The 27,850-nt window shown below is 37.3% G+C and overlaps 3 protein-coding genes across 6 annotated transcripts in view; 1 reads left to right on the top strand and 2 right to left on the bottom strand.

The window, feature by feature from the left end:
• LOC110376342 (deoxycytidylate deaminase) lies at nt 1-24,552 on the top strand. Of its 3 annotated transcripts, XM_021334786.3 has the most exons (6): nt 28-148; nt 407-478; nt 21,898-22,038; nt 22,796-22,863; nt 23,514-23,727; nt 23,921-24,552. In XM_021334786.3, exons 1-6 carry the CDS (start codon nt 129-131, stop codon nt 23,961-23,963), a joined length of 558 nt encoding a protein of 185 aa, XP_021190461.3. In that variant the 5' UTR covers nt 28-128; the 3' UTR covers nt 23,964-24,552. The 3 variants fall into 3 exon arrangements, with proteins under 3 accessions (XP_021190464.3, XP_021190461.3, XP_021190463.3); XM_021334789.3 differs by lacking the exon at nt 407-478 and having other exon boundaries at nt 1-148; XM_021334788.3 differs by lacking the exons at nt 28-148; nt 407-478 and adding an exon at nt 21,002-21,193.
• LOC110376341 (ecdysone oxidase) lies at nt 12,469-18,777 on the bottom strand. Its single transcript, XM_064039497.1, has 4 exons — nt 18,405-18,777; nt 17,434-17,567; nt 15,986-17,214; nt 12,469-13,485 (listed from the first exon to the last, which is right to left on the bottom strand). Exons 1-4 carry the CDS (start codon nt 18,550-18,552, stop codon nt 13,095-13,097), a joined length of 1,902 nt encoding a protein of 633 aa, XP_063895567.1. The 5' UTR covers nt 18,553-18,777; the 3' UTR covers nt 12,469-13,094.
• Nucleotides 24,098-27,850, bottom strand: part of LOC110376339 (N-alpha-acetyltransferase 15, NatA auxiliary subunit) — a 75,616-nt gene continuing 71,863 nt past the window's right edge. For both annotated transcript variants that reach the window (XM_021334783.3, XM_049841298.2), the window contains exon 16: nt 24,098-27,850. In XM_021334783.3, coding sequence (XP_021190458.1) covers nt 27,647-27,850 — 204 coding nt within the window. In that variant the 3' untranslated portion in view covers nt 24,098-27,646.

Raw genomic sequence — 27,850 nt, 5'->3', positions numbered from 1 at the left:
AAATAGTTAGACTGAATAATTTGTTATCACTTGTTAACACTGCTGTCGCGCATATTCCATACTCAATCTAACGTAACAAGTATGACAATAAAAAATATTAATAAAACAAAATAAATTATATCTGAAAAATGGATCAACCTCATCGGCGGTAAGTATACATTAACGATTGATTTATTTTATTTGTACTGCTGGATGTAATATTTTTTTTTAATATTTTTGTAATTTTTTGATATATTTTTTGTATCACCCGCGTTTCACAGACAAAATATAACCTAATCACGAGTAATAACTCGTGAATAGTCTAGCATCCCAATAGATGGTGAAAGAATTTATCAAATCGGTTCAGTAGTTTACTTTAAGGAACAAACAAATTTTTAAATTATTTATTTATTTATGAATGTTGCAGTATCGGCAAAAAAGCCAAACTGGAAGCTGACATTTATTTTAGTGATGACGAAGAAGAGATTTGTTTAGAAATGTGAGAAACTTTTTTTTTTTACTTATACTCTAGCGACCCGCCCCGGCTTCGCACGGGATAACAGTATTTCCCCACCATTTAATGGATGTTATTATACATATAAACCTTACTCTTTAATCACTATATCTGTAAAAAAAACCGCATGGAAATCGGTTGCGTAGTTTTGAAGATTTAACCGTACAAAGTTACATAGGGGCAGAAAAAGCGACTTTGTTTCATACTATGTAGTGATATACATATAAAGTAATCCTAAATAGCTAAATTCCAGATCTTTGTCATGTGTGTACCACCATTCATCTTCATACTGATTTATGAGCCCAAACTAACTATCGGTGAACTAAAAGTTTGCAGTGTGCTCTCTTAGTGGGATATATAAAGTAGGTACAATAGGTACGAATATACAAAAACAGCAATCAGCCGAAAACGTAACACGATGTTCGGAACAGTATATTCACAAGTTCGTACATTTCCCCAACATGCCGCCGTCGACCGACCCTGTTATTGCAAGACTTTTCAATAATTTATACCATAACATACGGGCGGACCCTACGTACTCTATATATACATCGACATGTTCTCGATATGTCTTTTACGAGCGAACGTGTGTTAACAAGATTTTGGGACGTTATCAAAATTGATTTAGTATCTTGATATTTAGCTTTCGACTGACTCGTTGGTCTAGTGGTCGCAACGTCGAGCCGAAATCACCTTGTGGGTTTTGTTAGGCTTCACAGAGCAACCCAAACTCTTGAAGGTGCAGATACGCCCGTGCATCGGAGAGCACGTTACTGTATGTCTTGCGCTTGATGAGCTCTCTCCGGTTGTTGCTGATTTTAATTTGACAAGGACGTTAAACACTTTCCTCCGTTCTACAAAAATACCTATAGTAAATATAGCATAGGTAAAGTTAAAGTATCTTTTAGAGATAAGAATATCTAACATTTAAGCCTACATACATTACAACGGCTGAAAAGTGGGAATTTGTTGGGCGTACAGTCGAGCAAATTTCCACTTTTCCAACTCTGTAACGTTTCGCGGGCTTCCGTAGTCGCTTAAGCCGAAACCTCACAAATACAAACCTATTTCGGTCAGTTAAGGAAGACTAGACTCCCGTAAATTGTCATTGCCAGTTTAAAAAAAAGTTAACTCCTTTTTTGTCTGGATTTGTTGCCTTACTACGTATGGCTATGTTTTGGTTTGTTTACAAATCAAATCGATCTGCATATGAAAAATATTGAGTTGCAAAAAATTATGTGGGTCTGCGTAGGTAGCGGCAGAGATAACTAGACTGCCAGCAGTACCAGCGGTCACACCCGCGTCCCGTTGCTGCAACTGGTACAGTAAACTGCACATTAGCAGTCACTGTCATGCACCTCAACTCAATAGTAATAAGTACGATTATCCTATAAAACTGTTACCACTGACCTGAAATTGACTGTACAACGTCACGCAATCGAACCTGTAGCTCTTCAGATAAGTGAGTTCTACAAACAAACACTAGGTGATTCATAAGGAAGGTTTAGGTATGATGTTCTTTAGTAGATGCAAGGAAAAATAAATAATACCTAGTGTCTTTTAATTAACTGCAATCATGTAGGTATGTATATGATTCATTCACAGAAAAAAAGATATAAATCCATACACGAGCAAAGCTGCAATGGGTATATATGGCAATATTTTAGTAGATACAAGGAAAAATAAATAATAATTAGTACATTTTAATTAACCGCATGCATGATGTGAATATGTGCTAATTTTAACCTAAAAATATGATATCCTCCTAGCCGATTATCGAGCACGGATGCTGTTCCCATGTATGGATATGAGCCAACTGCGCAGTAAATATTAAATTACACAAGCGCAGACACAGGTGCACTCACTATTCCTTGACTCTCATAGAACGACATTTACCTGCTCTCCCATGCACAGGTCTATCAACTTCCAGGCAGCTTTGTGGAAGTTTTTAAAACCTAAAAAGCTATTTCGGCCTTCTTCTTTTCGTACCCGGATAAAATATGGCCTAAGTATATTTCAAGGGAATAGTGTAGTTTTCCGTCAGTGAAAAACTTTTCAAACCGGTTCAGTAGTTTCGGAGTCTTTATGGTACAATAAGGACAAACGAAAAAATAATTCCTTTTTATTATAAATACTAGCTTCCGTCCGCGGCTTCGCCCGCGAATCGTTCGGTTATATCGCGTTTCCAAGAGAATTCTTCAAAAGTCCGGGATAAAAACTATCCTATGTTCTTTCTTAAGGTCTGTACCAAATTTTATTAAAATCAGTTCAGTGATTTAGACGTGAAAGCGTAACAGACAGACAGACATAGTTACTTTCGCATTTATAATACACTCTTTTGCAAAAAAAGGCACCTATGCGAAATCTTAGTTTTAAGGACTTTACGTGTATTTCAAAGGGTTTTTATGATTGTAGTATGTTTCTAGCATCAAAAGAGTTAGCCAAGCATGCGTGAGGGTGTATTCTAAATTTGAATTTTGTACAATTGCTAAGAAATTAGTTAAACCTTGTTTTGGACTAATTGCTGGCAGAAAGTTCGTCAGTGTTTTGAGAAGTTTTTGAAGTGATTTTCAGAATAATGATAATGCAGTTTTAATTAATGATTAATGTACCTTTTTGTTAGATCAAAAGATTTTTGAAAAACTATACGCATTTGATAAAATTTTCACCTGCTCGAAATGGGCTATACTGATGATTGATGGCAATGTTAAGAGTTTCGGTATTTTAGTGTAAAGCGTTCTATTGTTTAGATGTTATACCCACGTGTTCTAAAATATCGCTTTTTCATAAATAAACACTATTTAGAGGAGTATCAGTACTTTGGGCTGCGACAAAACCAATTTAAAGTAAGCAGTGCCGATCATAGATATAGTGATGAAGTATAGATTGCTGGCTAGAAAGATCTTCTAATCGTAGTCGTAATGCAATGATGCATGCGTGGTGCATGTATTTTACTCATATTCCCGTCCCAGATAGTCCCAGGCTTTGGGACAAACAGACGAACAAAGTAGCTTGGGGCCGCAGTGAATAATGTAGGAACGGGGCCCTCACTACAACGGTGTACCTAAGTTGACAAGCGGCGCGGTAGCGGTCCATTAGCCTAAATTGAAAATTAATCAATTATTGTTTTGGGAACCGGGCTTATTAACATGGATTCTCAAAACAATCATTCTATTTACCATAGGTAGGACATAGGAGGTTAACTAAAGGTAGAATCTTAATAGGACTTTTTACACAAATTCACATTGAACAAGTAGAAATAATAATTCAAGTGTTTCAATAAAAGTTGTTTTACTGGGATAGTTTTTTATATGTAGGTATTGTAAATATCTATGTAAATAAAAGGCAATTATGAAGACGAACTAAATTAATAAAAGTTATTATTTATTTACTAGCTTTCGCCCGCGGTTTCACCCGCATCCCGTAGCCGGATGGTGACCTAAAATCTTCTCCCGGGTCTAAGTTACCTTCCCTCTAATTTATAGCCAAATCGGTCAAGCCGTTTTCATGTTATGTCGTGACAACGGAAAACGGGTTTCATTTTTATGTATATAGATTATACTTTTAGCACACATTTTACAAAATAAGAAAACAATGTACAAAGGCGGACTTAACGCCTTAGGCGTTCTCTACCAGTCAACCTTTAGGTGGACGAGAAATTTCATAGCAGGTGCTCAAGCTCTAAATTGATAAGACAAAAAAAAACATTTACTTATATACAATTTATTATTTTAATTCAGTTTTAAATTAAGTATCACTTGTTGATCTTATCTTTAGGCTTATCTTTAGTGAAGTGCTCAACTGGATTATACTGAACTAAACACTCCCCCTCGTTGCACCACCAAGGTCAGTAGGTACATATTTATACTGAAGGCCACAACATAGTGTAGTGCTTATCTTCAGTGAAGTGTTCAACTGGAGTATACTCCAGTGACATCACTATGACTAAAACCCACCATGTTATCTCAAAAGCCCTTCATGTACCAGGGCCGCGGAACCCTTCATGTACCCTGGTGGAGGAGTACTCACACACTGACCTTACTCGCTCCTCTTATCTCTAAGCCCTCACCTTGTAAATTCAATCAGTTTCACTGGCAAGGTGATCGCGGCATGAGGGGATGCGTGCATAAATAAACCTAGAACTTCGTCGGCTTTCATTCGGCGACGGCGAGTTATTGGCCTAACACTTACCCTTACTTTGCTCCGGTTCACCTCGATGTTATTTTTGTGGCAATCATACCCACATACTTAATTCTCAATAGTATAGTATCAGTTTTTATAAGTCTGTAGTATCGAAACATCTAGGCTTACTTAACGTAACTGCCCGCGACTACCGAAGATCAGCAAACGAAAGTCGGAGACCCACAACTTATTTTACTTAGGTTACGTTTGTTTTCTCGAGGAAAGAGTCTCGACATTCTTAAAATATTCCACTTGAAGAAGGTCAAAATATCCACAGGCCTATAACGTTGCATGGTAACCTTGACCGATGTAGTCCTAAGTCAGTACCTCCGTAGTAATATAGATACAATATATTTTGGTGGATTAAGTGTTCAACGATGTTCAGATATTAATCCTTCGCATATGTGAACCCTCACGTTCTGACGCCTTAGAGCTTATTGCACGATTAACTCCCAAACGTCTTCATAATCACCTGCGACATATTATGTTGTTCTGACAAAACAGTTTTAGCAGGAGGCATGTGCTACGCTGTCACTGGATTAAAGAGGCCAGAAAGCACGGCTGTAATCGAGCTATTTCTACCTCTAGTTATTGTTGTTTTAGATTTGATACTCCGCGTACGATTGCAGCTTTAAGGAATTATCTAATTAGTAATTTACGTATAACGGCAATCAGTAATTTACCTACATACGATAATAAAGGCTCGTAAGATTTCGAAGGTTTGCAGGTTTTATACAATCTGAACTCCTCATTAATCAAGATTCATACTCACTCGCGCGTGTATCATTCACCTTACACAACCATATACAAAGGTGTATGAGGTGTTAGCAACTAGCCATATTAACTACAAACGATATTTTCGACAAGTTCGAGGTGACCGGTGCCTTTTATGTTCTACCCCGATAAACTGGTGTTATTGCCGTCCCATGACGGCACTGAAACTGAACACTACATTTTATTGGTAAGGTAAAAATGTTATTATATTTGGACGAAAGTTACGCTGTCGTTTTAAGCAGAGGTTTGTTTTAATCAAATCTGTTTATTTAGTGTTAAAATTGTCTTTTTTTAGATTAAACCAAGGTTTTTTTTAAATTAAATTATGATCCCCGCCCAGCTCAAGCCCCAAGTATTACAAATCAAAATCCAAATCCAATCCAAATCGTCGTCGTGAAGGTACTCTCTGACTAATAAAACGATTGTTCAAAAAGTGAAATCCAGTCTTACCAAGGGGTATCGTGCTGTCCAGATAACTTGGTCTTGGGTCTGACCAAGGTTATTTACTTTATGGGTCTGACAGACAGTCTCAGCCGCGTCAGGTTAGACTGGAAGTCGACCACAAGAAAGTTAGAAAAGGTTCGACAGCCAAGGACCTTCCGATGTTCCCTTGCACAATGGGTAGGTACGAACAAAGCCTTGAAGAAATACCCTGAGGAGTAGGGCAGTCGTAACCAGGTGCGGCGTGAGCTGACAGACAAATATTCGATTTGTTCGCGTTGCAATTTACTGCAGTCGGTTGCGAAACACTCCTTGCTTGTAATTTGTTAGGCGAAGCACGTATCACACTCAAGGAGCGAATTGGAAATGCTATGGATTTATTTACCGAGGCTTCTTAAAAGATTTTTACCCAAGAGTAGGTTATACAGACTAGCTTTGAGAAATATATTGTTGCTTTACTTTCGCATCGCAAACCTATCAAAACCAATAAAGTCTCATAAAATGTTAAAACTTAAAAAAAATAAGGACACACAAAAACATTTGATTCTCACTTTATTAACCATCGCAAACAAAAAATACTGAAAAATATATATTTAAATCACCAAAAAGAAACTTGAAATACCTATTTACGTTGTAAAAAATATATTATCCTATAAAACCACCGAGCATTAGCTCTGATAAATTCAATCCATCGCATCGGAGCGCCTATCTTCATCCCACCTACTCTACTTCGGTAAAATTTCCACGTGGCCATCATGTAAAGGTCTTTTTAGGGTTCCGTACCCAAAGGGTAAAACGGGACCCTATTGTTTTCCGTCTATCCGTCCGTCCGTCTGTCACCAAGCTGTATCTCATGAACCGTGATAGTTAGAGAGCTAAAATTTTCATAGATGATGTATTTCTGTAGCCGCTATAACAACAAATACGGAAAACTAGAATAAAATAAATATTCTGGGGGTTTTTTTGCTCATTTTTGCTCTGGTACGGAACATTTCGTGCGCGAGTCCGACTCGCACTTGGCCGGTTTTTTTTTTATATTTAGGGGTCCGTAACCACACCCAGTCAATAATAACCAGATATTTTATTTGCCAAGTGCCATATAACCATTACCATGAACTTCTGGTTTCCTCAGAATAACGTAGTTTAATAAAAATATGTTTTACATATTTCCCAAAAACGGTACGGTAATTACCTGAAAACGCGGCAAACCCATAACAGTCTATTCCAAAATCTTCTATCGGTTCTGCCGTATTTCAATGAAAGTGTAACTAAAGTCACAAGAAGAAAATCATTTCGCATTAGTTAGCTTATAATAAAAATGAGATTATATTGAGGTACGGGACCCTCGGTGGCTGCGTCCCGATCGTGTATTACTGGTCTCACAAGGAGGATGAGCTTACCACGATCTCATTAGCTTGAGCCCGTCTGACTGAAATTATTCAATTTAATGTGTAAAGCCGACGTTTTCTCTCATTATTGCCAAAATAAGGAGATCTATTACATAATTACACTTTAATAAAAATAATGGTTTTAGAAGCCACAGGATTAGCTGAAGTATTAAGGTTTTTTTTATAACTTTTTTTTTTATTTAGACTTACTTGAACACGGATTTAGTGATTATTGAACAGTGTCAGCTACGCGTAGGTAAGAAGGCTTGCACCCCTGTCGGCACGGCAAGACGACAAAGGTCCCGGTCAATAGGTGCCAGGCCTAATATTAGTACTCGACGATGATAACAATATCCTCCTAGCCGATTACCGGCTACGGCGGCTGTTGTCGTGTAAGGAGATTAGCCAACTGCTCAGGCCAAATTATAGTGCACGAGTTTTGCGCAGGCACAAGTGCACTCTCTATTCCTTCACTCTCATAGCCTGGGACAGCGGCAATCCGACACGACCGGAGAGAGATCAGACGCAGGACCGACATTTACGTGCTCCCCGATGCACGGTTGTATCAATCACCAACTTCCAGTCTCCGGGCTGCTTTGTGAAGCTTTCTAAAGCACACAAAGCGATTTCGGCCTGACCAGGGAATCGAACCCTAGACCACGTGCTAAGCAGCCGCTCTTGTGACAGCTAGGACAACGAGGCAGTTATACGTAACAGTTGACGAGAGGGAAGTAGTTAACAAGTTAGAACATAAGATGCACCTAAGATGACTAAAAGTTCTCTACGGAATCCTAACAAAATGTGTGCAGTGTGTACGCAACTTATTGCATTGTCCAATGAATATTGCTTACCCAAGCATTGATTATGTTAGCGCAACTTTCATTGGCATCATTGATTATTTAGAACTGTTTAAAAATACCTAAACAAAAAATTATCTGTACCAATTTTAAAAATTGGTGATTAACGCTCAATCCTTCTCCGCGTGAGAGGAGGTCTGTGCCCAGCAGTGGGACGATAAAAAGGCTGTAACAGTACAATTTTAAAAACAGAAAATTCTCTGTTTGTTTTTGAACCATAAAAGGTCCGAAACTACTGTTTTGATATTCTCTCAATTATCCGCTATCCTCGGCTGCCATAGGCTATAAAATATTATATCTAGCTACGGGACGCTGGTGAAACCGCGCGCTAATATCTGTTATAAATATGTACTTAGTATTAGCGCTTCCAATTAAATTTTTCAGTCTGTCTGATACCGGCTTAATAACTAATCTTTGTAGTGGGTACTGTCATTCATCTTCATACTGATTGAGCCTAAAAAAACTACTGGACGAGTAAAAATTTGTACGTCTTCTTCTTCCTGCCCTGTTCCCAATTTTATTTGCGGTAGGCACAATCATACTGTCTTTCGTCATACTCAACTCACTCCCTTCTTTTTCATGTCATCTTTCAGGCAATCGATCCAACTTTACTAAGGTCTTTCTCTTCGTGTAGAAAACTGTATGTGCGGCTATCTAAATCTGTATTGCATGATCATTAAATACGTCATCAGGATCAAAGGTGAAGAAGCTTTCATTTTGCGTACCCCAAGGAAGTGAGAAGGGGCGGGTCGGGCATCAAACGCTCACTGTATTCCGGCACATTAAGCAGAGTTCACCGTATACTCTTCGCGTCATTACCCCGGCTATGGCCACTACCATCGTCCTTTCTAACTCGAACAATTATCACTTACCAGCTGTTTTCCCGAGGTTTCAACCTCCCGTAGGAACTACAGCCCGTACCGGGATAAAACGTAGCCTATGTTACTCGCAGATAATATAGCTTCCTTATGGTCAAAGTCGTCCTGTCTTGCGAATACGCTACCGTTTTCAAACGCATTTATTTATTTGGAATTACACATTACTTTTTTTTCAACTTACTTGAATATTTATAGCTGACAATTTAAACTCCCAAAGACATTTTTTTCTTTGTCTCTCTAACGAAATCTCTTTACAGTTTATTAAAAAGTTATTATGCTCTGTCCTTTCTTGTGATATATGTAATAGTGAGATGAATCTTCGTAGTACAGGCTCCGGGCTCAGATAATCATGTTCTAACAGCACTCGGCGAGACTTTGTCATGTAAACGAGTGATTTTACGACTTTGAAACCACGGCAAGTCATACTTGTGGACTTCTGGAGACCAGGTTGACTTGCACACAGTTCCTTTTCAAGGGTATTGGGGTATTGTAAATAATATGTAGCATTGACAAATGTCATGTATTTTTGCTTTCTTTTTAATTGCATATTATTATGTGCTCTCTGCTGTCGCATAGCGTGGCTGCTGTGCACGAACGATTTGCAGGTTTTAGAAACTTTCACAAAGCAGCCCGGAGCCTGGCTGTTGGTGATTGATACACCCTAGCATCGGAGAGCACGTAAATGTCGGTCCTGCACCTGATCTCACTAAAACTCGCGAATGGCTGTACTGATTTTGCTCATTTTGGTTTTAAAATACCTGTAGAGGTCCGGAAAAGATTATAACGATACGAGGCGTTGCTGGCTTAGCCAGCATATTATATTCTTCAATTTTCAAGGCTTTTCTTTCACTAAAATACCATTTCTATCACTCGAAAGATAAAAGATAATGATCATAGATTTTATTGTAATGAGGGGGGTCAGTAAGACCGGGTGGGGGTCAAATGGGGTGCGATTATCATCAGAAAGCCAGACTTATGCTAATGCAGTAGAGGGCTCTTCTAAATACTCTAATTTTAATGACGATACTGTTTTCTCGCTTGAATTTATTTCGTCTCTGATCGAAAAACTTGATAATTGGATATTTTTAGCAAGAATACCCAATTATCTGGCTATCCAATTTGTACTGGCTGTTTTCCCGCGGTATCAGCCGCGTCCCGGGGCAACTTTTTCCCGTACCTGGATAAAACATAGCCTATGTTGCTCGGGGATAAGTAGCTAGAGAGAGTTTTCTAACAGTGAAATATTATAATTTTTAATCTGTTCAGTAGTTTCAGAGTACCAATAAACAAACTTTAGTTCTTTTTCTTGACTACGAATAAGTTTCGACCTAAAAATCGTAGACAATACTGTTTACTTCATTCACATCAGTAGGTATTTATGAATCGGAATGTATTTACTTGACACGCAATACAGCCAAACGGTACGGATTCGTTAATTTTGTAATAGTTAACGTCCTAACAATGATAATGCGCCTCGAGGAAGAAGTTCATTACAGTAAAACAACAAATGTTTAACCAAACTATATTAATTGATTGCGAATCATTATGAAACGAATCCGTAAGAAAATCTTCGTTCATTGCTCTTAAAGTATATAATGACATGGAAGCATTATTATATTTTACGTACAAAGTATATAATATACTTTTTCCTGAACATCAAATGACTCCTCCCGCTGTGGGTGCAGCGTGAGGGAGTGTCAGACTCTTAATGGCTAAAACCCATCATGTTCCTTCTTTAAAGCCCAAAGCCCTTTATCAAAAAAAACCTTTATTTTCAGGCTGCATTGACCCATATATATTCCTTAAAGACTAACATACTATATTATACAAAATTGTTAGTATAAAAACTTGAACTAATGTACCAGGGCCGTCGTTTAGAGTAACTCTTTCGAACAATCTCGCAGCCCCGGCAGGCTTTGGCACGTGTGAACTTGCTACGTTACAAAAAGAAAAGGGAAAAAAATGTGAACTGATTGATATGTTTCAGTGTGGAAATGTAGTAAAGTCCCTAACGGCCCATTACCCGGGCACGGGAGGTACAAGTTTTTACTTTACCGCACGCGAAACAAGTAGCGTTAAATAATTTGAGAAAATTAGGTATTTGACAAGCGCTACGGAACCTCAAATGCTCAGTATTGCTAGCTATTACTAACTTAACACATTAAAATGCAAAAAAAATAACTATGGCCGTGCAATCCGCGATGTTACAATCATAATTTATTAGGTCGCTTTGATTTGTAACCACTATGAAAGGGTATAAAAACGACAAAAAGAAATATTTGTATAGTTTTAACCCTACCATCATTGTTAGCGAAAACATTGTTCTAATTACAACAGAATTTGAAACTTAGTTTTCGAAAAACTGAAAACAATGAAATGATTTTTCCTAAAAAAACACTATATGTACGTGCATGATCTTTAAAAAACCGTTTAATTATAAATACATTATGCAACAAACGAACTACTGACCTGCTTACTCTTACCGTGCAATGACTTACTGCGAACAATTAATTGGTCAAAATGAACAATTCATATGAAAATTCACGTATATTTTTACCGAAATTCTACGCACTAAATCGTTCGTTAAAATTATGATAGAACCGTGGCTCCAAAGGCTAGGCCTCCTTAACAATTGTTAGTTTTTTTACGTAATAAATAATTTATTTACTTCATAACATTCTTTCAAACTAGTACTTTACAATTATATTTACATTTACATATTTTCAAAAATAAAAAAGGGGAGAAATGTTAAAACTAAGTAAGTACCCATCAAAATAATCATCCACATCGCTGTCAGGCAGCGGGGATCGTGCCCAAAAGGCTGCCCAGGCAGCACACAAGTCAGATAACTGGCCAAGAATTTAACTCTATGCAGGGTTAAGCTTTATTATATATGAATATAAGCTGAGTGTATTACCAAATTATGTATTAAAGTTATTTCTTGCTATAATAATGCTATCAGCTGAATTAGTTTAGTAATTTGCGGATTTTATTTCTTCAAACTGAATAATCATCATAAAAAGACCTGCTACTCAAGAGTTCGTGTAATCTTTTGTATAACATTGGTATAAAATTCCATTATCAAGCATGATACTGGATAAGCTGTATTCTGTTTTCTTTTAGTTGTATTACACACTACACCTTGACAGTTATTCAGCTGCTGTATAAAATAGGCGTTGTTTCTGTTATGAAGCATATAGTGACTTAACAGAAATAAAGATAGCTGTTGTAACTACTTTATGACGCTTTGAGTATGAAATTACCGTCATATGCAGCTAACTGTAGTTAAAGCAATATTAACAGATTCTGATGCAGAAGTTTGCTGCGTAATGAGAAGTACTTAGACATTTTTAAGCTAGAAGAGCTGTTCTGGAAAGTTAGTCAGCATTTAACCGGCTGACAGAGCTAATTGTTTTGTAGGGTTATACTACGTGAAAATGCATCGCACGGGCTGCATTGCCACGCTGAATACAATTTACGTAATTAATTAACGATAAACAAAATTTTAAATTCCTGCAAAGTCGCTTATAGGATTTTTGAACTTCTTACAACTTAGGTCTTACGTAATTTTTACGGAAGCAACTTCGAAGTATACCTTGTATACTCCTGTTTAACAAATAAAATATCTTTATCTTATCTTTATAAAATCGGGGCTATGCTACCAAAAGTTCAAAAATAAGAATACGAATGACGTTAACAAGGCTAAATAAATAAGTCGAAATAAAACAATAAATAATTCTTATAATTATCTTGTAAGTTAACAAATGTACTATACAAGACTGCATCTTGCACGAATACTTCTGTTTAACTATATATAATGCTAAATTAAACTTTGGATGCTCAATATGGCTGGCGGGATGCAGGTACCTACACCGTGTCTTCACGTTGTTAATGTTAAATTATTTATTATCCTAAATGTACAGAGGCTAACTTAGCACAGCAGCGCTCAAGCTTCATTACTTAAAAGATGGAAAAAAATCTTCGTTGAATTCATTGTTAATGTGGTCATTAACTTTTTCATGACACCCCATATCTAAGTTGTCTGGCTGGTAGTAAAACTGAAAGGCTGCATTCAAATTCATCATCGTTCTACCCCCAAAATATCGTCAAAAGTGGCAAATATTTGGTTACCATATGCTTTACTACGTTTAATGTAATCAGCTTTTATCATATCAGCAGCTTTTTCGCCAATCATCATAACTGGAGCATTTGTATTGCCACTAGGAATGAATGGAATGACTGAGGCATCCACGACCCTCAATCCTCCTATGTTATGAACCCTCAGACGTTCATCCACCACGCCATTGGGTCCCATGCTGCAAGTACCGACCGCATGGAGAATCGACGCCACCGTATTCTTCGCGTAACACCTCCAGTACTGGTGTGAACCCCAGTCTAAGTCCTCACAGCCAGGCACACTCAACCTTGGAACACTACCTTTTACATTCCTAAAATACTTTGTATTTATTAAAGTACTAGCTGTTGCCCGCAACTTCGTCTGCGTGGGCAATATAGAATCGTCAAAATACTACTTATCCCGTAGGTGCATTCTTGCACGTGACAGTATAATTAGGATTAGCACTTAGCAGTCGCATAGATTCAATGATCACGGTTGTGTTGTGGATGTGACCATTTATCTAAACAAAAGAAGTAAAGTTTGTGACGTTGTGAATATCTCTGGATCTAGTCAGCCAATTTGGAAAATTATTACGTATAGTGCGTAAGTAATTTTCACAGGAAACAGCTATAATCTATGTCTATATGCTTTTAGTCTGACAAAGCTGTCATTTGTACATTTTCTGCAGCTGCTGTGACTAATCAGAAGCCAGAAAGTCTGTCAGTCTTACCATGGATAATGTCTTGTAATGTGACTGGATTGAAGAGATCTGATTGGTAGTCGCTCCAAGCAAAATATTGGTACTCGAACAGATTCGGCGACTGGAAGCCAACACCAACATAGTTGGGGAATAGCTGGATGGATGATGAAATGAGTCATCATCATCAGCAGGCGCATAGGGTAGGATAGTTTCACTTACTCACTATGGTAAGGCTGACCCCACATTAGGCGTGCGCGCTGCGTGAACATCGCGTTTTGCTGCCCTGCGGCATGTGTGAAGAGTGCAAGCGACGCGCTCGAGGCGAGCACGCGGCGCTCGAGTTGCGTTCTTACCCCTTCGCCCGCTATCCCCGCCGCCCGCTAAACGCCTTAGCAGTTAAACGTCAAGGAGAGCGGCGCGTGCGCGCCGCGAGCGCGCTACAAATGCCGCAGGGCAGCAAAACGCGACGCTCACGCAACGCGCTCGCGACGCACGCGCGGCGCCCGCGCTACTCACACGCCCGAGGATCGCGCACTCCTAATGTGGTGGCCTAAGCCGGGACTCCGCCGAAATGTTTGCATTAGTTCACGAATAGGCAAAATGTACGTATCTGTGCGAGTCACTTCATGTGTTCGTACTTGAAACCTGCAGTTTTGCCAAGATTTTCAAAATGTACGCTCGCAATTTGTCATTTCTTGGTGGAGCCAGCAAATCAAAAGAAACATAAGTGTTGTATACTGTGCGTCACTACCGCACACTGGAAAAATTTCGCTCTTGCGGAGGACGTTTATATACCATATTTTGTGTCACACGTAAACAGGACGACAGTAAGTATCCACCGAAACACTTTCAAAGATCTGATGAACGAACAAATCAGACCTGACTTGGTCACCTGGGGCCAATCAGAGCTCTATGAAGCGATAATACGCTTTGGCTCCTACTGTTATTGTGGTTTCTGAAAATTTATTCACCTCATTCAACGATGAATGTAATTCTGATGGTACTATTAAGAACACTTGCTTAGCGCAGAAGCTGACGTTGGCAGGTCAACTCTTTTGACTTCTCGAATAGGATTCCATTGGTTTTTGTGCAATGCACACCTGCAATGCATTCTGGATTAGGATAGGATATAGATGGATAGGATTTGCAACAGAGAACAATTCTGTCTTTGTAATTGAATGATATCAAACGTAGTTTTATATAAAAGGTGTTTTTTTAGACTTGGCTCGGGTCTAACTGAGACTGTTCGTAATCGTGATCAGTGTATTAATTGCGATCGGAAGTTGAAAGTAAGCATGTCTCTGGTAAGCGACGCGTATTTTGTACGTTTTCAGACGCGATAAGGCAGCTCCCATTTCTTATCTGCACTTTGTATGTGGGCTGGTTTTGAAGCCTACATTATCTCACGCTTAGCAGCGCTTGCGAAAGATAGATCCTGATTTCTTCTAGGATTAAATTTTCATATTTTGCATCAGAAAAAATAATACTACTCACTCAAAGTAATTTGTTTAAGGCCACCACATTAGTGGAAGATAAGCTAAACTACGTTTATGAAAAAATCCTGATATGAACTCCATCTGTAACTTTAAATTATAATTAATTGTTCCACTAAAGTCATCATTTTTGACGTAATGTTCAAAAAATAATTTAGATGGCACCGTTTTAAATTTGGCTGAGATCTATTAATTTTCCTTTCATCAAGGTAATAATTATAGTTGGATTTTGATGTGGCACGGCAAACTGACAAACACTATTGAAATGTCTATCGAAAAATTACACTACGTGTTAAAATATGGTGAATTACGGAAAATACACAACTCCATCTATTGAAATAATAGTATATAAAGAATGTAAATGGTAATTCATTGTTATTTACCACCTCGCTTCTTGATGTATTTTATTTACAACAGATGGAGCTACTTTAACCTGTAGGTACTGTTTTGTCAAACAGATTGCGTGTCGTAATATTTTACATCTTGAATTCACTAAATTAATCATATCTTTTGATAGAGTGAACCGATTTCGATGAAACAAAGCCTAAGTAATACCCCAAGTTACGTAAAACTTTTGTATATAAGCACTGTCTGCATTAAATTCGTAGATTTTACGTGAATCCCGAACAAACAATCACTTTCTACAGATTTATTATATGTATAGATTCATATATTTCACGCCTTCTGCAGCCACGTCTAAATCATAAGGATCCCTGTAATACCCTAAATCAATAACAGGGTCATCAAAAGGATCAGCACTCGCTAATCTCACCTGACCTCTTGATAGTGGATGCAGCATGATGAGGAGCACGTTATCTATTTCATTAAAAGCGTTCGCGTTCGCCTGAGAATTGCATAGTTTCTCGTCGAAATTAGCGACTGTTTTACACACAACCATCAAAAGAGGCCAAGCCGCCGCCCCTATGTACGTATTGAAAAATTGGAAATGAGGTTGCGATACAGACGGGTAGTCAGAAGTAGTGTTGATCCTGAAAAACCCGCTTTGTACTGGAACAGGCAGAGTATCTAATTGTGGTGCTGCCACAATATTTTGTGCTGCTGTTTCAATTCCTTGTTTACCTTTATAAATCAACTGTATAGCTTGGTGGTCGTGGAAATTCTTGCCGACTGGAAGATCGGCCACAGTTTTTATACCCAATTTTGATAAATCTTCTTGAGGCCCTAAACCTGACTGTAAAAGAATTTTAGGGCTGTTTATAGTACCAGCTGAAACAATAACCTCCTTAGAAGCAAAGACATTTATAGTTTTTTTATTATTCATGGAGATTTGTACCCCAAATGCCTGCAATGTATGCGGGTCTATTAAAATTTTAGTAACAGTGGAGAATTTTGCTACTTTAAGATTAGGTCTGTCTTTAGCAGGTCTCAAATAAGCTTCTGCTGTACTAGATCTTCTACCATTATAGAGAGTGAAGTGTGGACGGGCGGCACCCACAATCTCAGGACCATTAATTTCAAGAACCCGTTTTATGCCCATTTCTTCGTAGCAATCCAATCTTATATCATCAATGGCGGCAGTAGATGCCATTGTCCCAGGCCTAGAAACTTTCACTGGGCCATCAGTTGAGTGGAGATAAGCGGTTCGTGGATTTTTGAACAGTGTTGTATCTGTCATGCCTTCCAGCTTTTTGAAATAGTGAAGGACGCTATCCCAGCCCCATCCTGGTGCGATTCGGTTCCACTTATCATAATCCTCAGGAACACCACGAGAGTATATCAGATAGTTGGTGGAAGAACTGCCTCCGAGGACTTTTCCACGGGAGTATGGAAGAAAGCCACCTGGGTGAGCTAAGCCAACTCCTTCATCGAACCGGGCTTTATAATTCCAATCATATTCAGTGCCTTGTAGCGTTGTAAACAGACCTGGAATCTGAAATTGTTTCATTGTCATAAATGCATAAGATACCTACAATGGTACACTAAAGCATGCCTTCATTTCTCTAAGGTGAAAGATTAATTGTTTGTCCTATAAGATTGTTGGGAAAAAGAAAAGCACTATTTCTAGGGCTAAATGATATAGTTAAGCCCTTGATATTTACAAAACTGGCCGTAAAAAGTTTGAATGTTTGGGTTAGAGTAATGTACTCACAACGCTGGTAGGTGGGGGATCTCCTCCGGTTTCCACGAGGAGTACGTTGAACTCTGGTATCTCTGACAGCCTGGCTGCCACAACCGATCCTGCTGAGCCACTGCCGACCACTATGAAGTCGAATCTATCACCATCTATCTCAAATCAGAATAAAACCGTCACTTAGAAAATTAAATGCTTAGAAATATCTGGCAAAAGTAAATAGCCCATTAAATTATGCTGTATTTAGCATGATTGTCGTCTATACTAATATTATAAAGAGAAAAACTTTGTTTGTTTCTTTGTTTGGTTGTAATGGATAAACTCAAAAACTACTGGACCGATTTTTAATATTTTTTCACCATTAGAAAGCTATTTTATCTGCGAGTAACATAGGCTATATTTTATCCCGGTGCGGGCAGTAGCTCTCACGGGACGCGGTTGAAACCGCGCGGGAAAACGGCTAGTTAATGATGAAGTAGATATGAGATTAAACGAGGGAATTACATATGACAGAAAATTCCAACTAGTTGGTTTTACTGTATATTGCTGATGAGAGGAAGAGGCCAAAAAATATAGCAACGGTGTCCCTATGTATGTTCTAAAGAAAAATATTGTCTAGTGTAAGCTCTGCGCAATACAAGTTAAGGTGCGATTTGAAAGCTGGCTGCTTACTGTCGACCGCACTTGCAGCGACTGAACGAAACTGATGCGAATGGACTGCTACTACTGCTGACGCTTCGATTCGAAACGGTTTCATGTAAATACATACAAACCGATTGTCGATTTAATGCAGTCGTGGCATGTGTGGTCGGCAGTTGCAGTAGGCTACTAGCATTCAAAACGTACCTTTAGCACAGATTACTAAATAGTTATGCCTTTAGTGACAGTATTCTATATATCTGTTGATCAATTTACTAGTCATTTAAAATTCCTATACCTAGTAAACAAATTAACAAATCTAATACGAGCTCAATAACAATATAATTTACCTGTTAGCTGATAGTTAGTTGGCCACCCTGACTGCAGCAACGCCTGTGACAGGGTCAAGGCGCGAAAAAACCACTGCACCATAGACGAAGAACCCATAGACTGTAGGGCTTTGAAGAACTCGTTAATTATCACGTTAATTGATATCATGTTTGCAAAGAAACAGTAAGACTTGTTTTAGTACCCAAACTACTCTAATTTAATTTAGTCAGATTTTTTTTCAACAAATTTATCTAGCACAATGGCATTAGATAAGAAATAAACTGTATACGTAACGCACTACCCGCTTAAATACTGGACACGATGAACTGGCTCACTTTACGTGCATAGGCTTGTAGTAACTTAGTATCATCCTTGTGACCATATGTTCAAACAATATTGAGATCGTCCTGAATTTTCAATTCAATTTTCAATTCTTCACTATCCTGCCTAAAAATCAAAGCCTTTTCTAAAGAATTACGTTTGAAACAACCTCTTTGATTGGGGTTTCCCATAAAACGAAAATAAACCTATTAGTTTGTTATACATAGAATATATCTACTATGTTCTATTACTAGGCTGACAGTGGTTTTATGAACAATTGTACAGAACTCTTCGCACACTCGCACTTGGCCGGTTTTAATTAAGGCCACGGCTCATTATCTTATTTAGTATCAAAAGTGAATCTGCAAAATACTTCTGACAGTGATATTTTTATAATATCGTTGTCTCCGTATTGTGTGGTTTACCTACAGTCCTCGCCTACAGTTCAAGGTAACACTAGCACATAAATGCCTTAATTAATGTATTTAGTTCTAGTTTTATAGATAAAAAGTAATGCGTTTAATGTAAAAGATTTCAGTACCTATCTTTAGTGCCCCAATTAAAATACATCATCAATTCAAGGTTTAGTCTAACTGTTCTAGAAAATAACCTTCAGTTTAACCAAATGAGACAATTTTAATGTAAATAAATGAAAATTTAAATACTTACCTACTTTTGAAAGTTTAATTTTATTACCAACTGGCTGTTTCCCGCGGTATCAGCCGCATCATGGAATAACTCGTACTAGTAGCTTACCAACGGTATAAAAGAAATTTCCAAATCGGTCCATATTAAAAAAGTAATATTAATTTAACTAATTGGTCCTTTTATTTTGTAAAAAAAAACCACTAATTCTATTTCTACTTACCAACTTCGTTTGTCGGATACTATTTTGATCAATTTGAATTTTCATAATAAACCAGCCCAGCTAAGCGCTACCTAAGAAGCTAGTAAGTTGGCATATAGAAGAATGTATATAATTGAGCATATGGGTGGAGTAAATAAGGTAAGTAGTACAAGAGGGGACTGATTAATAGGGTAACATATAAACAAACATATAGGTATATAATTAACATATATAATTGGGTAATACAAGGTACATACGGAAGTACCTACCTATGTAGTATTATGGGTAGTACAAAATTAGATTCATAAGAGTAAGTAGTATATTTTTCATATCGTATAAAAATGTTTGAAAAAAATGTTGTCATCGACAATAAAAAAATAGAAAATAGGAAATAAAAATTGAATACAAGGTTAAAAGAAGTCGGTCAGATTATTATCCGAATGTCCCGAGAGATTTTCAAAAGAATTTGTCCAGAAATTTCTTGGTTCCCGGCTCAACTTGGTAAAGGTACACTCATATAGTAGGGTTGCCAGATGGACGGGAAATCCGGGATTGTCCCGGAATTACGTGTCTTGGCCCGTCTCCAGGAATTACACCTTATAGTCCCTGATTTTGGAATACAGACATACACTAGTTTTTTTCATTAAGTTACAAGTAGCAGGCCGCTTCCCTCTCTTTATTACCCTGCCGAACCTCAAAAATCTTTTAAAACAAAATCATTACAATTGTTCGTTCTAAATTTCTAAAGAAGTGAGCCCAGATTTCGCAAGTCTTTTGAAAGCAGTCTTCAAACATGCGAATTATCAATAGCAAAAAAAATACATAGGTTTTTTTTTCGTAATCCTCGAATTATCCCGGCATTGAAATACCTGTATCTGGCAGCCCCAGGTACAGCTTTTGGGAATTACTTTTTTTTAATTCCCAAAAAGAAAACCTTCCCTTAATTATTGCCATCCAACGTGGCAATGCTGCTAGCCTTTTGAGCACGCTCCCGGTCGACAGCTATGAGAAGATTTTTTTGGCTGGCTGCGAGAGCGTTAAAGAGCATGCAATCGGAGCCAAACTGCATGACTGAGAAAATGTACGCGATCGGAGCCGGTCGGCGCCTCTTATTATTTCACACCAAGCGCTTTCGAGCATAGCAGTGCATATGCAAAAATAAACCTTACTTTAAATTCAAACTACTCGATCGGCTCTCCCTGAAATGTCCCGTATTTTTTTCTATTTTTTCTAATTGTAATTCGTCTTTCTTTTTCAAATTTTTTGTACATTTCATTTTTTTTAATGCACTGTGTCACACGCGTGATGAAACGTATTTCATTTCATTTCATTTTCAACGTGTTATGAATTTTCTCTCCTCTCCGAGCCGGTGAGTCTAAAAGGACCCTAAATTAAAATTGAGAGACAAATGTCGAAGTGACATATGTTTGACAGTTGACAGTCAAGATAACCTAGAAATTCAATGTGGAGGGAAACGAATTGGTCTCGACATAAGATAGCACTTCACTTTGTTTTCATATTTAAAATGCGATGATAGTGACTTAAGTTTAGGTAAAATTAGTTAAAAAAATATATATATTAAATTAGTCCTAAAAAAGAAATGGATATTACAGAAGCAACCGCGAACTTATCGTTAAATGAGTAAGTTTGTGTTATTATAAAACTTATTTATTTTTCTAACTAAATATATTATACCTTTGTTAACTCTATTGATACGTATATAAGACGACCCACTGACCGATCATGTTCATACTTATTTTTGTTTATCGTACTAATATAATAAAATGTGAAAGTTTGTGAGAAGATATGGATGTATGTTTGTTATTCTTTTATGCAAAAACGGCTAGACCGATTTGGTTGAAATTTGGTATGATGATAGGTGATACCTTGGATTAACACATAGGCTACTTTTTTTAATACACCACACAGCGACGCCGTGGGCGGAAGCTAGTGTTAGATAAAGCAATTCTTCTATCTTCTATACAAGTATATAAAAGAAAGTCGTGTTAAACTTTTATAACTCGAGAATGGAGCTTCGACCCGGGAAAAGGACATAGAATAGTTTTTGTCACCATCCGGCTATGAAAAGAAGTTTCCACGGGGTGGGGGTGATTAGACTAAAATCTGCTTGCAGAGTGCGGCCGAACCTCAAATGTAAGGTACCAGGGCAGCATAACTTCCACGAGTATACTAATCTCCACGTGCAACTACTCACCCTCTAGCAGAGCAGCATAAAATACATGGACAAATCCCTCGGGTTGCGGATGAAACGGCAGGGAACAGCTAGTGTAATTTTAAAAGTTACTCTAATGAAAATATATTTAGTTGTGATGATTTTGTTTTAGGACCAGGAGGCGCGAGGACGTTATAAGTTGGCAGGATTATTTCATGGCTGTTGCTTGTTTGGCAGCACAACGAAGCAAAGATCCTGATACCCAAGTGGGTGCCTGCATTGTGAATAAGGATAACAGAATTATTAGCATCGGGTTTGTGAATACCACCTGTATTAATCTAAGTATAATTCAAATTGGAGCTTAATAACCACCATCATGCATGCTAACTGCCAAGAACTGGGACCAGTGGCTTAAGTTGGGGGAGGCTTTTACCCTAGAGAGACTACATAACAGTAACAAATAAATGATATAAATGTGAAATTTCTACAAGCAAATGTTCTGTTATGAAGACAAATAAAGCTTTATTATTATTATTAACCACCATCCAACTCTCTTTAAAAAATATATATATATTTAAACTAGCTTCCAACAATGGCTTCTGCCGCTTCCTGAAGGAACTTCTTCCAACAACCAGATACAAAACAAGGCTTATTCTCTCATATAAGCTAATTTACTGCCTCGTTGGCCAAGCTGTTGCAAGCACGGCTGCTGAGCACGAGTTCTCGGGTTCGATTCCCGGGACAGGCAGAAATCACTTTCTGGGGTTTAGAAACTTTAAAAAAAGTAGCCCAGAGCCTGGATGTTGATGATTGATACACCCGTGCATCGGAGAGCACGATAATGTCGGTCCTGCGCCTGATATCTTTCCGGTCATGTCAGGTTACTGTCCCATCGGGTTATAAGAGTGAAGGAGGGGAGGGTCAGATAGGGCAGTCGCTCCTTGTAAAGCACTGGTACTCAGCTACATCCAGAATACTGGAAGCAGACCCCAACATAGTTGGGAAAACGGCTCAGAGGATGATGATGAGTATGAATAACTGAATGAACTATCATTCTTATTATATTGCAGATACAATGGACTGCCGAATGGATATCCTGATGCTGAATTTACTTGGGCGAGGGAAGATAAACTTTATGGTAAAACAACAAACGTTATTCAACATCTCTCAATTAACCATATTATATTGATCATAATTAAACTTTTTTTAGCTAGATCAATTAACAATCTATACAATGAGTTTAATGAACATTAAACATCTGTACAAATGATATACTCTATACTGTCTATATTAGGTCTTATCATCAATAATTTATTTAGTAAAAGTACATATTGGTCTTTTAGATAAGACTGCAATAATGCATTTTGTAATTTAACAGAAGTTGTTATCTGTCCTTTATTTATGGCTTACCCAGAAAAGTGAATAAACTAATTACATGAAAACACCTCCTAGTAGGTACCTAAATATTTGTACTTAACTGTTTTTCCGTGGTTTGATCCACAACCCTCTGTTACTTGAGGATAGTGTAGCTTTCCAATAGTGAAGTGATTTAGTAACTACAGGATTTTCAAATCAATTCTGTAGTTTAGGAGCCTTTATAGCACAAATCAAACAAAAAATGTGTAGATAAAGAGAATACTAAAACATGTTATTACACTTTTGATAATTGCTCTAGCAGAGAAAATAGACATGTTTTTAAATAAGTAGGTAAACCCGATGATCAAAGACACAGACAGTTTTTATAAGATAATTATAAATAAGTATTGCAAAGTTTTTATTATTTCACAGTGTGCCATGCTGAAATGAATGCCATTGTCAACAAGAACTGCACCGATGTAAAGGGTTGTCACATATATGTCAAACTGTTTCCTTGCAATGAGTGCGCGAAGATAATCATCCAATCAGGAATCAGTAAAGTTTATTATTTATCAGATGAAAAAAACGACAAGCGGAAATACCAAGTTGCTCAGAAGATGTTTATAGCCGCCAACGTTGAATTCGAGTAAGTACATATTTCATAATTTATTGCCTTTGTCTTTAAATTTCTGTCAGTTCGTCTTTAGATTACCTTAAGCAAGTTATTTTAAATGCAGAATCGAATAAAGGTAGAATTCGTTCATTGAACATACAGGGAACTTCTTGCCAGGCGAAGAGGGGCTTTCTTTGATAAATCACTTACAATTTTCTTGTTTCAGAAAGTACGTACCAACGCGTCGTAGAATCGAGATCATCTTCTGAGGTAAATGCAGTGGAAGCCCTAAAGTATAAATGTATACTATATTTTTTTATGATTATTGCTTAATAGCAAATAATATTTTTATAATTATATGTATTAAGTATGACGAGTTTTGTAAATGAAACGGAAATATAAATAAATTTGTAAAATAAAATTTTATTACTTTATGTACATGATGACGCGGGTACAGATACTCCGATCACGCAACTTCAATACAATAAAATCATCGTGGCGATTTTTAGTAACTTAATTGAAGATATTTTGTGTAACATAAATATAATTGACCATTTCCACTGAATAAAATATACTTAGTTTGAATAGGTTGTTGTTGGTTGTTTATATTACTTACATCTCGTTTAGATGAACAACTAGACCAGCTATGTTCAAGAAACAAATCCAATCTAAAATAAATGAGAATGATACCAAAGAACGCGTTTATTTCATTCAGTGGAGTAGTCTGTGAAGTTAACATAGTTTTTCACCATACAGTAAAAATGTTTGTAATTGTTACAATTTGGAGTATTGAATTATATAATTATTGTCCAAACTTTACAAATATCTACAAAAGAAATAAAATGAATTCCAACAAAAGTGTTTACATTTGAGTCCATGTTCACCGTCCGCACATTAAACGCTTGCGCCGCATGCAGTCAACAAATTTTCAAGTCATTATAGACCTCAGAACTAACGATATTGTACAGTACAAACTTAAAGTAAGAAATATTTACAAGCGTGCCCTCAGGCCGAAGGGCAAACCGCGCACTTTGCCACACAACATTATTTTTACACATTAAAACCAGTCAGTTATTTGCAATGTTAATTAAATCCTAATTATTCTGTTAAGTGAATATTGTTGAACACTTGAGGCCACATTTGCTACCTTATGTTTTAGCACGCATTTAATTTAAAAAGTCTATTGTCAAGTTGCAGTGGGATACCATGTATTGTAATGAATCACAGGACTAGACATATCTGTTAATATTAATTCGGGACACTACGTGAAGCAACACTTGGATAGACATTTCAACTCCATATTATATTCTATTATATAAAACAAATACACCACCGCTGGAGACTATTCACCAAAGCAATATCGTCGTTATGATATAAATGTACTGGAAATCAAAGACTTGTATTATTTTCCTCTCAAATGCCAACACTTCCGAAAACGTAAGTTCTAAGAGCGACAAAGTGCTTTGTTAATGAGTTATGAAGAAGAAACAACGTAAGAAACAATTTCTTACAAACTAAAAATACAAAGGAACATATTTTTACACTTCATTGCAAATCGAGACTCAAAAAAGATAAACAAATTACGCTACGTCTTTTAAAAAACTTTAGAATAAAAACTTTGAGTAACCATTTATGTAGTTACAATTTTCTTTTGTGAAAAAAGTATTAAGTATGTTCCATCGCCGCTTATCTATTTCCTAAAACTGCATCTAAACAGTATATGGGCAAAGTTAGTAAATTATGAGGCTTGGGGCTATAAACTACAAAGGTGTTTCAAATTCGAAAAACAGGAGTAGTATAGAGCCTATGCAATGATCTCTCTTCTCGCTGTTAAGTTAGTTGCTTAACTGGATCGACATCAGACACTGGCTATCAATAAATGAGTGGAAAATAGGCAGCATATGAATTTAATAATTTCTGGTAGCTATGTCTTAATGCGGTAATTACAACCTCAGACGAACAATTTACTGGCAAACCCGACAATTTGATCATTTGGGGAATATATTCTACACATAGGCTACTTTTTATCAACACACCACGCGGGCGAAGTCGCGAGCTGAAGCTAGTAAGTATTTATATTATTTCATTCATAAAAGTGTGGCTAAGTTGGTATCCACCAATTCGTTGCGGTGTACATATATGTCGCGTCACAGCTTTCATGTCAAAAGCATGATGATATATCTATATGTAAATATTTATGTATATCAAGTACCTATAACAGTAGCGTAGCACCCACAACACGAGCTAATCAATAGCTTACCACGGGGCTAACGGGTCGACCGACTGGATAAGGTATCCTGATATTTATTTATCGTCATCAGCCATGGACAAATCAGCATTTTTGTGCTTTAACTCGTTATGTCTCATGTCTAGTTGATAACAAACATCGGGTAATATTGTGTAAAGCGGTTAAGGTACTTAACATCTCAATTTGTGCTTGTAATAAGGAATTTAAACATGTTATAATGGAAAGTTTTAATTGCCATCCAAGGAGGCTGTCGCAGATTAATTGGGAGACAAAGTACAACAGGACCAGACTTTTTGTTAATTTTAATTACATGAGAGGCAACCCGTTTATATACTGTAATTTATCCGCTTATAACAAGTAAGACATACACGAATACAATAAAACTCATGAATTGTATACAAATTTTGGGGGCATGCCAAGTCGGTGGTCAGAAACCTATAATATAATTTGTCATATTATTTTAAGAGTAAATGAGATTAATTGTACCAGTTTGCCAGTGAATCACTCGCAGCTGTAACAATATGTTCCTACATTCGCGTCTGCTTCGGTTCCAAAATGTCATAAACTAATAACCTTTCAAATGCAACATGGGTCTAAGAAGCGTAAAAAATAAAACCAAACCAATTTGTGACATTAATAACCTGATAAGAACACACGTTTAAACATAAATACATAATTATGTTTCATCAATGTTTAGTGATCCTGCTAGACTAACTGTAGAGTTAACCAATCATTCTAGGAATTTGAATAAAATCAAAATTGTTATTATAACAAACTTTTAATTGTAAAAAAAAAACAAGTCTAGACCTATAACTAAACCAAATTTTAATGCTACTGAATACATTGGAAGATTAATAATAAAATACAAGATTGATTTTATTAAAGTTCTCCTTAGAACGAATTGTTCCGTACAGTATTCATACCGACATACGTATAGTAACATCATTAATTTTGGTAATCAGAAGTACTTACAAAATATTTTTAAAAGTACATAGAGATTAAAAGTTTTAAATCAAAGACATTCGTCAGTCAAAATGGTCTCAATACTATTCGAATATCTATAACGAATATTCAGCTAAATAGTTAATTCTGCCATCTTTATTATTCCGCTGTGTATGAATTGATCTCGAGTGAATCTGTTCTAAACATTGAGTTACACTATTATTGCTTAATCTCCGCACCCTCTCTACCTAGAATTTATGAAAATGTTCTAAAGTGGACTTAAATTCTAAATTATAAGATAGACCCGACGCGGTCTAACTTGCTACTAAAGAAACGGCAAAATATCTCGTGCTGTAAATGAGTATAAAGCCACTTATTCACTAGGTTACTACCCCGCGACTGTCGGACAAGACGTCGAGTGATCCCGCGCCACTTGTGCCTAGTACAAATATAATACATGTGGTAGCCGCGCGGCGTCACTTGACTCGCGGGACATTTGTCGCCTAATAAACACCGAGCCTTGCATAAATATTCGATTGCATAAAAAGTATATTCCCAATTGAAATCCTTAACCAAATTCACATCACGAGTTTTTTTTAGTTTTTTCAAAACAGCGGAACATCAAAGCTGTCAGCTAGGACTTTGGTCTATAAAAAGTAGTTCTATTCGATTTTTCAATTTGGAATTAGAATGAATCGAACAGATAGACAGATGATGAATAATTTTAGACCGTTTTGGAGGGCGGAGTGGTGCGTGTGTTGCTCAGTTGTTGGCGGCGATCTCTTTCGGCTGCAGCGGGGCGTCGTCGGCCACGTGGTTGTCGGGCAGGTCGGCCAGCGCCGACGCCGGCTTGAACGCGATGGCGTACGGGAACTTGCTGCGACACGCCTCGATATACTGCTCTATTTCCTTTTCGCAGGGTCCGAAGTCGCCTTCTCGGAGACTGTCAAGTACATCGACGCAACC

This window comes from Helicoverpa armigera, chromosome 19 (genome assembly GCF_030705265.1).
Source record: "Helicoverpa armigera isolate CAAS_96S chromosome 19, ASM3070526v1, whole genome shotgun sequence".
Taxonomy (NCBI): Eukaryota; Metazoa; Arthropoda; class Insecta; order Lepidoptera; family Noctuidae; genus Helicoverpa; species Helicoverpa armigera.
Note: the sequence above shows the minus strand (reverse complement) of the source record. Positions and strands in the feature narration are given on the sequence as shown.